Consider the following 13,900-nt stretch of genomic DNA (forward strand, 5'->3'; position numbering starts at 1 on the left):
GTAGGTACATTAGACATGTATTATTTGAGAGAATGTAAATGGGCAAACTAGATATACATGAAAATAAGGAAAAATATTGATTATAGGCATACAGTTTATATGGAAGGTTTTTATTTTTATTTTTTTATTTTTTATGAATTACTCTATATAGAAGGTTTATTAATATGATTTGGGTGTAAATTAAAAGAAAAGAATGTATAGATTTTTTCTAATAGAAAGTTGAATTTTTGGGTTTATATCTAATTTTCTCTTTAGGGAAATAATTAAACTCTATTGCTTATAAATCAGAGATGTTTCTATTTGGTTTAGCTGTCTCTCTTTTCTGTGTTCCCATTCTATAGAGATCAGCTATAGGGATTGTTGTCGTGATTTTGCTTTGTAACGTTTTTTTTTTTCTCTTAAAGAAACATAATTATAATAAAACGGCCAGTTAGCGTGGAAAAATCCGACAAATAGGAAAGTTGTCCAAAGCAACAAGGCACAGCACACGTCAACTTGGCCAACTACACATATTAAACCTCAATATCAGGCTTTGTTTGTTTATATTCTCTAAGGCCCCAAATCAAACAATGAAAAGAATTTAGCTTTTTTGAAAATTCAAACCATCCTTCTCACAAGTCACAACCAGGACCCTTTTGGTGTTACTTCTTTTTTGCTGTCTGAATCAGATAAGAAACCACTTATGTACATTTGGGCATAAAGTGTTACGTCGAAAGTTGAAGTCTTTAGCTGCTTTTGGTTTGTTTTATATAAGAGGGAAATGCTCCCAAGCTGAGATTTTGAGAGACGAAAAATGGTGGTCAGGAAAGTGGGTAAGTATGAAATTGGGAGGACGATCGGCGAAGGAACCTTTGCGAAGGTGAAGTTTGCTCAGAACACTGAGACAGGTGAGAGTGTGGCCATGAAGATAATCGATCGGAGTTCCATCATCAAGCACAAGATGGTCGACCAGGTAGTACCCAAATTGCCCAGCTTACTCTATTGACTTTGTTGCCCCTTCTATGTTGGTTTTGAGTTGAGTAGAAATTCTAAAGCTTGCAACTTTCTTAGTTTGTTTGTTTTGGTTTAGGGACTTGAGCTTGACCCAGTTTCCGTTTTTGTATTTCTGCTTGGAAAATGATTCTGAAGTTTGCAACTTGAGAATTTAGCTGGTTGCAACTTGGGACTCAATTGGCTTGTTTTCCTATGTTAATTTTGAATTGGGTTAGGGAGTTGAGGTTGATGCAGTTTCCGTTTTAGTATCTCTGCTTGAAAAATTGATGTTTATGATGCAGATCAAGAGGGAGATATCAATAATGAAGCTTGTGAGGCATCCCTATGTAGTTCGTTTGCACGAGGCATGTGACATATCTACTCCTGACTTTAAAATAGTCGTGTGCAGAATGTTGATAAATGTAGTTAACTGACTCTATGATGTTGTTTGGTGTAGGTTCTAGCGAGTCGGACCAAGATTTATATAATATTGGAGTTCATTACGGGTGGTGAATTGTTTGATAAAATCGTGAGTAGTCTCTGACTTCAAATCCCACCGCTCAATATGGGCGATGGAATTTTTAGGAAAGTGGTCATATGATGTTAACAGTGAGAAGAATGGTTGGTTATTCAGGTTCATCATGGACGTCTTAGCGAAGCTGAAGCCAGGAGATTCTTCCAACAGCTTGTTGATGGAGTGGATTATTGCCACAGCAAGGGAGTGTATCATAGAGATTTAAAGGTTTTCCTTTTAATGCAACTAGCAAGCATTTGCAATTGTTTTTTGCTGTCTCAAGAAATTCACATCATTGCTTTTTGTGCAGCCGGAAAATCTTTTGCTTGATTCTCTTGGAAATTTAAGAATTTCAGATTTCGGGCTGAGTGCATTGCCTGAACAAGTAAGATTTTGGTCTCATCTCGTTTGTTGACATTTTGACAGTTGAGAGTTATAGTTTTTGTTGGCATATTAATGTATGTTTTTTGCACACAGGGAGTCAGCCTCCTTCGCACAACTTGTGGGACCCCTAACTATGTTGCACCTGAGGTAACAATACATTTAGCCACCTTCTGAGTTAGTATTTGACTATACCTCAATAGCTGAAATAGTTTGTTTCTTGCATGCGACTGCCTTGATTTATATTTATCTTGTCATTTCATGTTCTAGGTCCTCAGTCACAAGGGTTATGATGGTGCCGTGGCAGATGTTTGGTCCTGTGGGGTCATCCTTTATGTTCTCATGGCTGGATATCTTCCATTTGATGAGCTTGACCTGACCACACTATATAGTAAGGCATGAACCTCTTTCATGTTTATATTTTCTGATTATTATGGTTTGGAGTAAAAGGATTTTGAACTGGTATTTTGGATCAATATGGGTAACTGTTAAAGTTGTATGACCAGTGAATCTTTTTTCGTAAATATTCTACTTAATTCATAGGTTTGAGAATGATGCTTCTTAAGAATTGTTGACTAGTGACTGATCGTGTTGTCTTCCGAACAATTGCATTTGGTTGTGAATGTGAAAGAGCATGAAATACTGCCTCTGTTCTTTCACGTTCTTAAAGTCCTTTCACCTAATTTTTAGGTACAGTTAGAGGATTCTAGGCGTGATTATTTCATTTTCTGGACTCTATCTTAATCCTTTCTCAAACTATTTTGCCTCATCTGATGTCTACTAGTGAGGAGGGATGTCAAAGTGTGCTATAAGATATAAATGTCAAATGTGATAAGCCATTGTCATTTATTCTGCAGATTGAGAAAGCACAGTTCTCATGCCCAACTTGGTTTCCAGTGGGAGCAAAATCCTTGATTCATAGCATTCTGGATCCAAATCCTGCAACTGTAAGTATTGGCTATGTTACAAGACTTGCTCATTTATATGCGTAAAGCGGACAGTATCAGGCTTCATTTACTATTTCAATGTCTTATGGAAATGGAAATGTAGGTGTCAGTTTTTTTGGGGGCATGTTGCTTTTGCTATATGCACTACAAACCATGGAATTACATAACATGTAACCATCCAACATGAAGAATACTTGTTTAATTCATAAAGCAAATGGCAAAAAAAGAAATACTCGTATTGTCTTTCCAAATGTCCTTTGTATTTGTTACCAACCCTTGAATGGGTTGCACATGCCAATATGTAATAGTGACTTCACTGACATGCGATGGCCTTACGAATGTGTCGACAATGGATGGAATAATAGATAGTCTAGAATCTATTAGATTTGTTGGAGTCCTTCTAGTTGCTATAGGGTTTTCATGTGTCTTCTAGATGTTTTATTTAAGATGCATTCTTTGTCTCGGGTGGCGTTTTTAGTTTTGTATTTTGTAAGGTATTTCTTGTCAGTCATTAATAATAAGAGTTTTAGGATTTCTATTTCTCAGTTCATTAATAACAACACCCATTTTCCATACTGTGTCACCCTACAGTTCACCCTTCTGAGACCTTAAACACAATACTCCTAGGTTGTCCTATATTATATTTGGTATCAGAGAAGGAAAGGATAACTAGCACTGGACTACCTTTTACGGGGTTTGATGACTGATAGACAACAAGACGAGTTATTGTTGCAGCTCACAAAAGGCTAGATGTCCTAATTGGACAACATGAGCAATATGAGCATGACATGCATATCTTGATATCTCGATAGAGGCATTAGAAGCAAGACCAGGCCCTCAGGAACAGCTTGAAGAGAACTGAAAAACCTGTAGATGCTGAATACCTTGGGACATAATTGAGCAGAACCAAATGAAATAAAAACTCCATGTTGCAGAAGATCATACTGGCGATGAGGAACTAGTCTTCCACATAATGGCATATGCAAATGTAATGATGGTGTTTTTGCGGCATCTAAGGAGGATGGCAATCTCCATACAAAGAGAATGTGTCTTTTCAAGGTGGCTAAGCGGATCTATAGCAATGCCTATCCTTTGGAAAATCCTTCGTTCCTCAAATCAGTTCAGCCTTTAAATTTGACCTTACACTATACTAGTACCATGAGGAAAAAACATAGAAACCTTTGTGATGCCTGATCTACTACAAAACCACGGATGCCTACCCATCCACACCCTATAAAAAATGCCTCTCCTTCCCCTACCAGCATATTACCTTTAGATTATACCTGGCTAACCAAAGAAGAGTTAATTAAACTCCTTCTCTTTATGAGCTGTACCAAGTGGGGGAGAGTTAATGGAGATCAGATGCGGACTTACATATGTGTTGACAATGGATGAAAGAAAAGTGAAATAAATTCTAGAAGAGTCTAGAGTCATTTAGATGTGCTGGAGTCCCTGTAGTTGTGAGTTACATGCTTCTAGATGTTTCATTTAAGATGCATTCTTTGTATTGGGTCATGTTTAAAGTTTTCTAAGGTATCTTATGTCAGTCAGTAATAATTAGACGTTAAGAGGTCATTAATATGGGTCATTGAAGGTTGGGTTCTGATATCTTCTGTAGCTCTATATAAGGGTCACTATGTATTGCTTAGAACCAGTAAATGAAATTGCTTGTGTTTTATTTCATATAATATCTCTTGATTGATTCATGAGAAGTGAAGTCTTGGTCTGATTTCCAAGGACCCTTCTGGTGTGATTCCAGAATTCCTATATTCCCTTCCTTTTCATTGACTCACAGTTCTTTAACAACAGCACCCATTCTCCCAAAGTATCACCCTAAATTTAACCCTTCTGAGACCTTAAACACAATACCTTGTCCTACATTATTCGACTTTCAGTCACGAATCTGGGTTTTGGGGCCATGGGCTGATGATAGTATGATATAATTATGCAGAAGAACACAGTTGGCTATTTGGTTATACTGAGTCTACGTTCTTGTGACGCTATTCCTTCTAGTTTCTATAGGGCTCAAATGAAGGAATAAGGTACTAGGAATTTCCATAGAAACACCGAAAGCGAACATAACAATGAAAAAGTCAGTACTTATATCGTGCAATTTTTTTTAAGTTAGTATTTGCATGTAGTAGAAATTCTAAACTGGAATAAATTGAATTTGGTGATTGGATTTTTAATTAGAATAGGAGACTAGTTATTACCATTTATGAATATCTGTTTCAATATTCAGAGTTTCACATGCTTGGCTTGTGCAATTATTTTGAGTTCTGTAATAAGTTTATCTTTCCAAAGAATAGAAACAGGAAGGCAAAGTATAAATTGTCTGTAGTGTACTGGTGGTAACGATCAGTGATCAGTTTTTTAATAATGTAGAAGCCCTATCAACCCAATAGTGGGAAACTGGTGCTTCTTCTGTGTCTCCCCTTGTTTGAGCCATGCAAACCATGGACTTTTTTCTTTAGAACCTGATAATATCACCATCCACTTAACTTAATTACGGATATTTGGTTCGGTAATTCTGTGTTTTCACCATTATACGCAATCTAACAAGGTTGATTCCCACTTGCGTTACCTTATTCACTTGATGATTTATTGAAAAAGTATGAACTAGACTAATTACTATAATTGAAGTCTGTGGATTGAATTCTTGGTAGTGATGTTGTAAGGATTCTTGTGAATTACTTTTCTTTAGTTATACAACCATTGAGTTGTTTCTGATATGTGTTTATTTGTGTGTGACTTTGTGTCAATGCAGCGTATTACGATTGAACAGATCAGAAATGATGAGTGGTTTCAGAAAAATTATGTTGCTCCCAAAATATTAGAATATGAAGATGTAAATCTGGATGATGTAAATGCTGTCTTCGATGAGACCGAGGTTGGTAAGGCTTTGAGAAGATGCATTTTGTTTGATTGAGATTGAAAGCTCTAGTAACTTTCTTGATATATATGGCTCTATGTAGGAACAAAGGGATAGCGAGCACCAGAGCAATGAGGACATGAGTCCTTTAGTTCTTAATGCATTTGACTTGATCATCTTATCTCAAGGCCTAAACCTTTCAACAATGTTTGACCGTGGCAAGGTAAGACATTAGCTTATAATTTACTTCCCTCTCTCTTTATGCTATAGCAGCTGAGTAAATGATACCTCTACATTTATATTGTGGCCATCACATGGTTGTGCATGTCATATTCACACCCTGAAAACTAGCTAATCTAGTAAACTTATACTCTATGTCTTCTGGTTCTTTCAATCTGTCACACAAGCATGACATTCCACTGTGAATCGAGATTAATCTCTGAACATCATGCGATCCAATGTTGTTACATGAGAGAGATAGTTTCTTGTGTCAGTTGCTAATAATGCAATGTATTAATTTTCCTCCCTCACTGATAGGATTGTATGAAGTATCAGACACGCTTTGTCTCACAAAAGCCAGCAAAGGTCGTACTATCAAGTATGGAAGTTGTTGCCCAATCAATGGGTTTCAAGACACACATTCGTAACTATAAGGTAAACAGCTAGGATTTTCCACAGTATTCCGTACTTTTCCACAGTATTCCATACTTTTGGTGCGTCATTTCTTTTTCTTCTACCAATATCATGATATGTACGGTCTTTGTTTAGTTTTTCACGTGTCTAATGTGACTGTTTCCTCGGAGGATAGTCCTGGATAGCATTCCTTGAAACCTCAACTGCTAAAGCGATACATGCCTGTTTTGTTATTATTTCAGATGCGAGTGGAGGGTCTTTCGGCAAATAAAACTTCTCATTTCTCCATTATTCTCGAAGTAAGCTTTCCTCCTGATGCTAAGCCTGAAGCCAACCCTGTAAAATTTAGTAAAATGAATCACTGATTCTTTTCTTTATTGGCTGAAGATCTTTGAACTCGCTCCAACCTATTACATGGTAGACATTCAGAAAGCTGCTGGAGATGCTAGTGAATTCCTCAAGGTCAGTTTTTAGTTTGAATTTCATGATAAGGTAACTTGCACCACCTTTATGTGTTCGCATGCATGCATGTCAAGTAGGTCTCTCCTTGCAAGTATAATAGTACACTGCTAATTTTCTTTTAGTTTCTGATTCGCTACTGTTCTACAGTTTTACAAGAACTTTTGTAGCAATCTTGAGGATATCATTTGGAAACCGCCTACTGAATCTAGCAAATCGAAAATCAGCAGGAGTAAAAGTAAAAAGCATTGATTTCTTACACAACATCATTTGCTTTCACTCCACGGTCATTGCTCGACTTGTACTCGACAACGCTTTTGGAGGCATGGCATTAAGTTGAGGTTCTAATCCGTATACCTATCTTGATACTACTGTCCTTGTAAAATAGGATCCAGGAGAAAGAAATACTAGGAAGAGACTTTATTTTGGTTTTCTAGTGTAAGTTTGTATCGAGTTGATGTGTTGTCTTGCGGTCTTAGTGCTATTTGTACAAGCTGACAGTTCTTTATCGGATTCAAGAAATGTAGCTACACAGTTGACCAATGAAAATTACCCAATTAGGGGTTTTATAGCTTGTACTTCGTTTTTACAAAACAAGTTAAATCCATTGAGAGAACAAGGCCAATTCCCTGTTGGGAAGTATTTATTTTTCCAGAAAATTCGGCGAATCATGTCAAATTATATTACAGTAATAAACCAAAGTAGTAATCAAACTTCTAACCTTAATCTTTACAGCTTAATGTCCTCCCTCACTTCACCCACAATCCTCTTCCAAAACCAATGCTCTCCCCACACTTCATCCATTTTCTCAATAGGAATATTTGTAGTCTCAGGCAACAAGAAGTACACAAATGCAGTCATTACCATCACCCATCCTCCAAAGAAAAAGAAGATACCAGACTTGAAGCAGCAAAGCATAGAAAGAAATGTCTGAGCAATACCAAAAGTGAATAGAAAGTTCACTGCCACTGTAATACTTTGTCCAGCTGATCGAATCTCCAACGGAAAAATTTCACTCGGAATCAACCATCCTAAGGGCCCCCATGACCACGCAAACCCAGCTACGTATATACATACGAAGAACAGAACCAAATATGCATATACTTTGCTCAAGCCACCAACGTCACCAAGCTTAGCTGCCATAATGCTGCCTACTATGATTTGGGACAAAAACATCTGAATACCCCCTATTTGGAACAAAGCTCTTCGTCCTAGTTTGTCCACCATAAGCATTGATAGGAAGGTTGCTGCAGTACCCACCACTCCTGTGCTAATGACTGCAGACAAAAGTGACATGCTTTCACTTAAACCGAGTGTCCGAAAGAGGATTGGAGCATAGAAAGAGATGACGTTTATTCCAGTCAGCTGTTGAAAGAATGGTATAGCTAATGCCATAACAAGTTGAGGCCTATACTTTCTTTGTACAATTTTCCTGAAAGGGTGATCGATTGTTTTTGATTTGTTACTTGCTTCAATGAGATCATCCAGTTCCGCTTGCACATCCACCATTCCTCGTGTACGTTGTAGCATCAGCTTGGCCCTTTCGTGGTCATTTGTGCGTTGGATTAAGCTGTTTGGTGTTTCTGGTAGGAAAAGAGCACCTAGTGTTAGTAATGCAGCTGGAACTGCTGCCATGGCTAGGGAGATTCGCCAACCCCAGCCGCTTCTGATCTTTTCAGTGCCAAAGTTGATGAGGTTAGCTGATAGTACTCCAATGCCAACACATAATTGGAAGCCTATGTTGATTGCTCCTCTGAATGTTGGTGGTGCCATTTCTGAGAGATAAAGTGGGACTGCCTGCAATGGAGTTTGATCGTGGGAACACATAAAAATAATGTTTTTTTCAAGCCTAAAGTAACAAACGCTGGACAATATGTCATGTTATGTTGCCAACCCGTCAAACTGAACTATGGCTAATTAGCTGAGCACTTGTTTAGCAGTCTGACAACATAACATGCGTCCATATTTGAGTGTGCTACCTGGTTTCCAAAGCCAACTCCAATACCAAGCAAGATGCGACCAGATATTAGCATGAACAAGTTAACAGCTGCGCCACCTAGAGCCGAACCAGCAAGGAATGAGGCACCAGCTACCAGGATCGAAGGCTTGCGGCCAAATGCTCCGGTTATAGAAGAGGCAAAGAAGGAAGCTACAAGGCCAGCTATGTAGAGAGAGGATGTAAACGTGGTTAAAAGATGGCTATCAAATTTGCAGTAGTTGCTGACTTTCGTGTCTTCTTTCATCTTTCTGTAAACCTCTGGGAAAAATTTCTTCAGAAATGGTTCCATTGAAGTCACTCCACCTTCATGAATCATGATCACTTGCATATTTAAGTACTTAAGTTGATGAACTTGTTAAAAGAACTGGCTTATTTTTCAGTATCACAGTGTAAATGTGTACTAATTTTTAGAAGAAAGCTAAGCTGACTGACCTGAAATTCCAATATCATAGCCGAAAATGATACCTCCCATGGCAGCAACCATGCAAGATATTACCACAATCAGGGTCAACTTGCCATTGTAATGCCTGTATTCACTTGTTATCGCTAACCCGGCTGCCATGGCTACTCTTCTTCCAAGCTGAGGGACAAGAAAATAGAGGTGGTAATTAAGATAAGAGTTTGTTGGGATATATACTGAGAATGAAGAGCAGTACGTCTTCCTTGACTGCTGAACATGATCAAATGTCTTCGTGTCCTCAGCGTGGAATATTCAAACTGAGTAATCACTCAGTTTTGGATTTCGTTGGACCATGACACCAGAGTTAGTCCAAGATTATTCAATGAAACAAAATAAGATAATAGTAAACAATGTGCAGTGACTAGTCAAATTAAACTTTCACTGGTTTACCAACCAATAATCTTTATAGCGTTGTTTACCAACCAATAATCTTTATAGCGTTTGTGGTTGCCTAACGAACTTCGTGTAAAACTTGTATAGTTTCTATGCTGATGTTGTAAATGTGATGGAATTCTCTTTTTCTAATTACTGTTCTTCATACATTTGTTTTCCTTTCTCTCTGCTGCCTCCTTTCTTCTATATATTGCTCACCATGGTCAAGTAGGAAAGAAAAGAAAAAAATCGAAGTAAGATGAAGATGATTACATAAATGGCCTTAATTAGTAATTTCCTGTTCAGAAAATGAAAAGAAGAAAGAAAGCTAAATGGCCAAAAACAATACTCTTTAGAATGAACCTTATACAATGACATTAATTATTGCAGATTTTCTGCCCATCTGCACATTCAATTGCTTCTTTAATCAAATGGGTATGCTGTGGTCTAATTAATCCTGCCTCATTCTAGCAACAAAAACTAAATTCATACATCTGTCGGCCTCATTCACCACTTTATACAATTTGGTGAATGTGACCAAGGGTGAGAGACAACATATACACTCGTTTCAAAGTGCGTCGCAATTACCAAGTAGGATCTTGATTCTGAGAAAATATCACAGGAACTCTAGCTAGAAGCAGCAGCTCGATCTTACAGCCTGCTCTATAGCAGTCACTGAGACTGGACTATAAGAACATAGTATTGATGGAGGTCCTCCAAACCAAATGAAGGATAAGAAATAACATGAATTTTTCGATATCTTTCTCTGGACCGAATTAAACATGTCACAAAGCGACATATGGAAGAATCCTGGACTCGATCTGTCCCACTTTTTGCTGCCAAAAATTATCAAAGAAGAGCTCCAAAATCCCCACATGAACATTTTCCATTCACAAACTTGTGAAGGCACTTGCTATCTCGAATGATTATTTCCCTAGAAGTCAGTAATGATATGAACTTAACAAAATTATGGCAATCCCTGCACATACTGATATTCTTGATGACCCGAATTGGCGCAGCATTTGGCGTGTTCAACAATCCAAAAGCAATTGCCAACTTTTCACTGTGGAAAGATGTAGAAGAGAATAAAGTCGTTTCTGCGTCTTCATCAGTTAATTCCAAACTTTCTACTGCCTTGTATCCAAGACTCTTGACTTGATCAGTCAAACTTTCAACGTATTTTTGAACATCTTCACTTTGAGGATGAGATTTATCATTGGGTTTGAATGAATGAACCTTGTCTTTAATGGTAATCCAGCTCCACTCCTCTAGCTTCCCAAGCTTCTCCTCTTTCATCATTTTTCTCACCCTAGATACATCCTTCCATCTTTCTACAGAGATGTACATGTTCAACAACATGACATAAGTCTCTGTATCTTTTGGTTTGAGTTTGAGCAACCGTTCAGCAGCATAAAATCCCCTATCTAAATTCCCATGAGTTCTACAACCTGCAACCAAGGTTGACCATATAAACTCATTCGGTTCAAAATCCATTTTTTTGACAAGACCAAAGGCTTCATCTAACCGACCCAACCTCACGAACATATCAATCAAGCAGGCATAATGGTCCATCACTGGTTTGATCCTGTAGTCCTTTTTCATGGACTCAAAGTAACCAAGTGCTTCATTGACCATTCCAGCATGGCTACAAGCTGATAGAACACTCACAAAAGTAACCTGATTTGGTCTAACTCCTGCAATTCTCATATCCTCAAAGAGCTGCAGTGCTTGCTGAGTCCGGCCATGCTGTGCAAAACCTGCAATCATACTAGTCCATGATATCAACGTTCTTGTAGACATCTCTATGAAAACTTTACTTGCTTTCTCAATGCTTCCACATTTATTGTACATATTGACTAGCGCAGTCGCTACTACAATATCTGAGAGAAACCCGCTTTTAATGCTCTGAGCATGAACCTGTTCTCCCTGTTCTAAAGCCACCATACTACTACATACAGTTAAGATACTTGAGAAGGTGAATAAATCAGGTTTTACCCCAGAGCGATTCAATTTCAAGAAAATGTTAAGTGCTTCAGTTCCACTTTGGTATGCTGAAAGATCATCTTCTGCAAGATCAATAATTTGGGCATGGCCTGCAATCATTGCATTCCATGTAATCAAGCTCATAGCTTCCATTCCATTAAACAACTTTCTAGCCTCATTTACCATGCCACATTTGAGGTACAAATACATGATTGCATTTCTCACTGGAAGGTTCAATTCATAGCCAAGTTTAATGACTAAGGAATGGATTTGTATCCCTGCACCCAAAGACAGCATTGTACAACACAAGCTCAAGGCACTGGTCAGGGTGTACTCATTAGGCTCGATTCCCTCCGAAAGCATTTCAGTGAAAAATGCCAAACCCTTTGAAGCATCTCCATTATCACCACAGGCAGATATAGCTGAAGTCCAAGAGATCACATTCTTTTCCTTAATTTTCTTAAATGCTTTAAAAGCAGATTCCAAGTTTCCACATTTGGAGTATAAACTGCAAAGAGAGTTTCCAATACTGGTATCAAAGTCAATCTGGTATTTGATGCTGTAGGCATGCAATTGCTTCCCTAACTCAATCGAGTACAAGGTAGAAGAAGCATTCAAAACAATTCCTAGAGTGTAATTGGTAGGATAAGCCCCAGCCTCCAACATTTCTAGGAAAACCCGAATGGAAAGTTCTGGCCGCGAATTGTGAACATAACCCGACATCAAAGCTGTCCACGAAACAACATTTCTTCGAGACAATTTGTCAAAAACTTTACGAGCATTTTCCATGATTCTACACTTTGCATAAACATTGACAAGGAAAGTTGTGACAAACAAATCTTGGTGGCTTCCTGTCTTAATGATGTGGCCATGCACAACTTGCGCATCGGAGGCCGAATTCCGGTCTATACATTCTTGCAAGAGAGGGACATAGTAAGAGGACTCAACCTTAGAACCCTCTCGAATCATCACAAGAGCTTCTCGGAAGTCCAGAGACCTGGGTTCTGAACTTCCATCCGAATTTACGATGGTCTGACTTTTCTGATAAGACACGTTTGCAATTCCACTCTGAGATACCAAAAACAGATTCTAAATCAGTTTCATGGATGTAACTATTGGAATTGAAAACTGTTCTTCTACTGTTCACACAGCAACTACTGTTATGTACTAGTTTTCATGGTTTGAAAAAACAGCAAATACTGCACTGGCTCAGCTATAAAGAAGTACCCAATATCGAGATTCGATGAAACAAACTGAAGATAGTATCTTTAACAAGACATGCAAACCAACAGCAGTGCAGAATTAGTTGTACGGAAGTGAAAGGAAAGAAGGACTAGGACTAGAATAATACCTTTTCGGAAGAAATAAAACTTGTGGGGTGTTTTCTGAAGTCTTGGTCAAGCTTGATATTGCCACTAACAGCAACTGAAGGTAGAGAAGCCATAATCAAGTAAAACAATCCTCTAGAGAAATGGCATCCTGGGGAACTTGGGGTGGAGTATTTATCCACTCTATCTGTTTCAGACGAATTTGTGGAGGGAAGGGACCATGCCAACCGCTGCAGTCATAGGAGGCTAGGATGTAAGCAAATTACACTACTAGCCCTCCAATTATAATTTTTTTTATTTATTTTACATTTCTTGTCCCAAAAGTCCAAAACATAAAAGTGAGAGTCTGAGAGAGTTGGAGGAAGAGAGATGAAAATGAGAGAATGGGATGTTGAAATTAAAATAATATTTACAACAAACAACCATTTTACAAGAATGCTCATAAACAATCAACTAATGACATTAGAGAGAAACCCTAAACACCCAAAACTGATTTTTTCTTTACCGTGAGTATTCGACCTCGTCCGGCAACGCCTGACGGGTGCAAGCATCCGGCCTTGCCGTCATCTGGGGGTCTGCTGCCAGACGGGTATTCGATTCAAAGAGATTGCAAGGGTTTCCATGGATGGTTGCGCTCAATGTAGTCGCAAGAATCCTCGGCTTGTATTTTTTGGTTGCATCTCGACCGGCGACATGATTGTGCAATTCAAGACAGACGGCTTGGGTTATGCTTCAATGGTAGGCAGAGAGTGCGGCGGTGGACCGACGTGCTTCAGGCTGGCCTGTGCTGTGGCAGGTTTGGATTGAAGTGGCAAGGGGTCACGGCGGTGTAGATCTGGGCGGCACAGGTCGGAGCAGGGTGGGTCAGCAGGGGTCGGAGCAGAGCGGGTTGGGTGGCGCCGCTGGGCTTGTGGAGTACGACATGTCGTCTGGAGAGGACAGGCCAAAGACCAGGCTGGCTTATTGTGCTCCGGAGGTGG

The 13,900-nt window shown here is 38.8% G+C and overlaps 3 protein-coding genes across 7 annotated transcripts; 1 reads left to right on the top strand and 2 right to left on the bottom strand.

Annotated features, from left to right (window-relative positions):
- The first annotated feature begins 586 nt into the window (after positions 1–586).
- LOC112176986 (CBL-interacting serine/threonine-protein kinase 8) lies at positions 587–7,349 on the top strand. The gene is made up of 14 exons (XM_024315131.2): positions 587–952; positions 1,275–1,337; positions 1,430–1,501; positions 1,607–1,714; positions 1,797–1,871; positions 1,964–2,017; positions 2,138–2,263; positions 2,725–2,814; positions 5,582–5,704; positions 5,790–5,909; positions 6,224–6,340; positions 6,562–6,618; positions 6,707–6,781; positions 6,929–7,349. Exons 1-14 carry the CDS (start codon positions 794–796, stop codon positions 7,028–7,030), a joined length of 1,341 nt encoding a protein of 446 aa, XP_024170899.1. The 5' UTR covers positions 587–793; the 3' UTR covers positions 7,031–7,349.
- LOC112176985 (hexose carrier protein HEX6) lies at positions 5,926–9,414 on the bottom strand. 3 transcript variants are annotated; one of them, XM_040510703.1, is made up of 4 exons: positions 9,210–9,414; positions 8,758–9,080; positions 7,500–8,575; positions 5,926–6,655 (listed from the first exon to the last, which is right to left on the bottom strand). In XM_040510703.1, the coding sequence occupies exons 1-3, from the start codon at positions 9,337–9,339 to the stop codon at positions 7,508–7,510; spliced, it is 1,521 nt and encodes a 506-aa protein (XP_040366637.1). In that variant the 5' UTR covers positions 9,340–9,414; the 3' UTR covers positions 5,926–6,655; positions 7,500–7,507. The 3 variants fall into 3 exon arrangements, with proteins under 3 accessions (XP_040366637.1, XP_024170898.1, XP_040366638.1); XM_024315130.2 differs by lacking the exon at positions 5,926–6,655 and having other exon boundaries at positions 7,386–8,575; XM_040510704.1 differs by lacking the exon at positions 5,926–6,655 and having other exon boundaries at positions 7,386–8,575; positions 8,758–9,025; positions 9,210–9,351.
- Positions 9,415–9,879: 465 nt separating this feature from the next.
- Positions 9,880–13,146, bottom strand: LOC112175894 (pentatricopeptide repeat-containing protein At2g22070). Of its 3 annotated transcripts, none has more exons than XM_040510701.1 (2): positions 12,944–13,146; positions 9,880–12,681 (listed from the first exon to the last, which is right to left on the bottom strand). In XM_040510701.1, exons 1-2 carry the CDS (start codon positions 13,034–13,036, stop codon positions 10,459–10,461), a joined length of 2,316 nt encoding a protein of 771 aa, XP_040366635.1. In that variant the 5' UTR covers positions 13,037–13,146; the 3' UTR covers positions 9,880–10,458. The 3 variants fall into 3 exon arrangements, with proteins under 3 accessions (XP_040366635.1, XP_024169402.1, XP_040366636.1); XM_024313634.2 differs by having other exon boundaries at positions 9,881–12,660; XM_040510702.1 differs by lacking the exon at positions 12,944–13,146 and having other exon boundaries at positions 9,881–12,320; positions 12,541–12,660.
- Between the last annotated feature and the right edge of the window lie 754 nt (positions 13,147–13,900).

This window comes from Rosa chinensis, chromosome 7 (genome assembly GCF_002994745.2).
Source record: "Rosa chinensis cultivar Old Blush chromosome 7, RchiOBHm-V2, whole genome shotgun sequence".
Lineage (NCBI taxonomy): Eukaryota > Viridiplantae > Streptophyta > Magnoliopsida > Rosales > Rosaceae > Rosa > Rosa chinensis.

What these genes read in the sequence shown, in the direction of transcription:
- LOC112176986 (XM_024315131.2), top strand. Translation starts at nt 794, where the DNA reads ATGGTGGTCAGGAAAGTGGGTAAGTATGAAATTGGGAGGACGATCGGC. An exon ending in AGCACAAGATGGTCGACCAG is followed by an intron (nt 953 to 1,274) that starts GTAGTACCCAAA and finishes TTTATGATGCAG; the next exon opens with ATCAAGAGGGAGATATCAAT. An exon ending in TGAGTGCATTGCCTGAACAA is followed by an intron (nt 1,872 to 1,963) that starts GTAAGATTTTGG and finishes TTTTGCACACAG; the next exon opens with GGAGTCAGCCTCCTTCGCAC.
- LOC112176985 (XM_040510703.1), bottom strand. Translation starts at nt 9,339, where the DNA reads ATGGCAGCCGGGTTAGCGATAACAAGTGAATACAGGCATTACAATGGC. An exon ending in CTATGATATTGGAATTTCAG is followed by an intron (nt 9,081 to 9,209) that starts GTCAGTCAGCTT and finishes TGATTCATGAAG; the next exon opens with GTGGAGTGACTTCAATGGAA. An exon ending in GAGTTGGCTTTGGAAACCAG is followed by an intron (nt 8,576 to 8,757) that starts GTAGCACACTCA and finishes ACTCCATTGCAG; the next exon opens with GCAGTCCCACTTTATCTCTC.
- LOC112175894 (XM_040510701.1), bottom strand. Translation starts at nt 13,036, where the DNA reads ATGGCTTCTCTACCTTCAGTTGCTGTTAGTGGCAATATCAAGCTTGAC. An exon ending in GTTTTATTTCTTCCGAAAAG is followed by an intron (nt 12,682 to 12,943) that starts GTATTATTCTAG and finishes AAACTGATTTAG; the next exon opens with AATCTGTTTTTGGTATCTCA.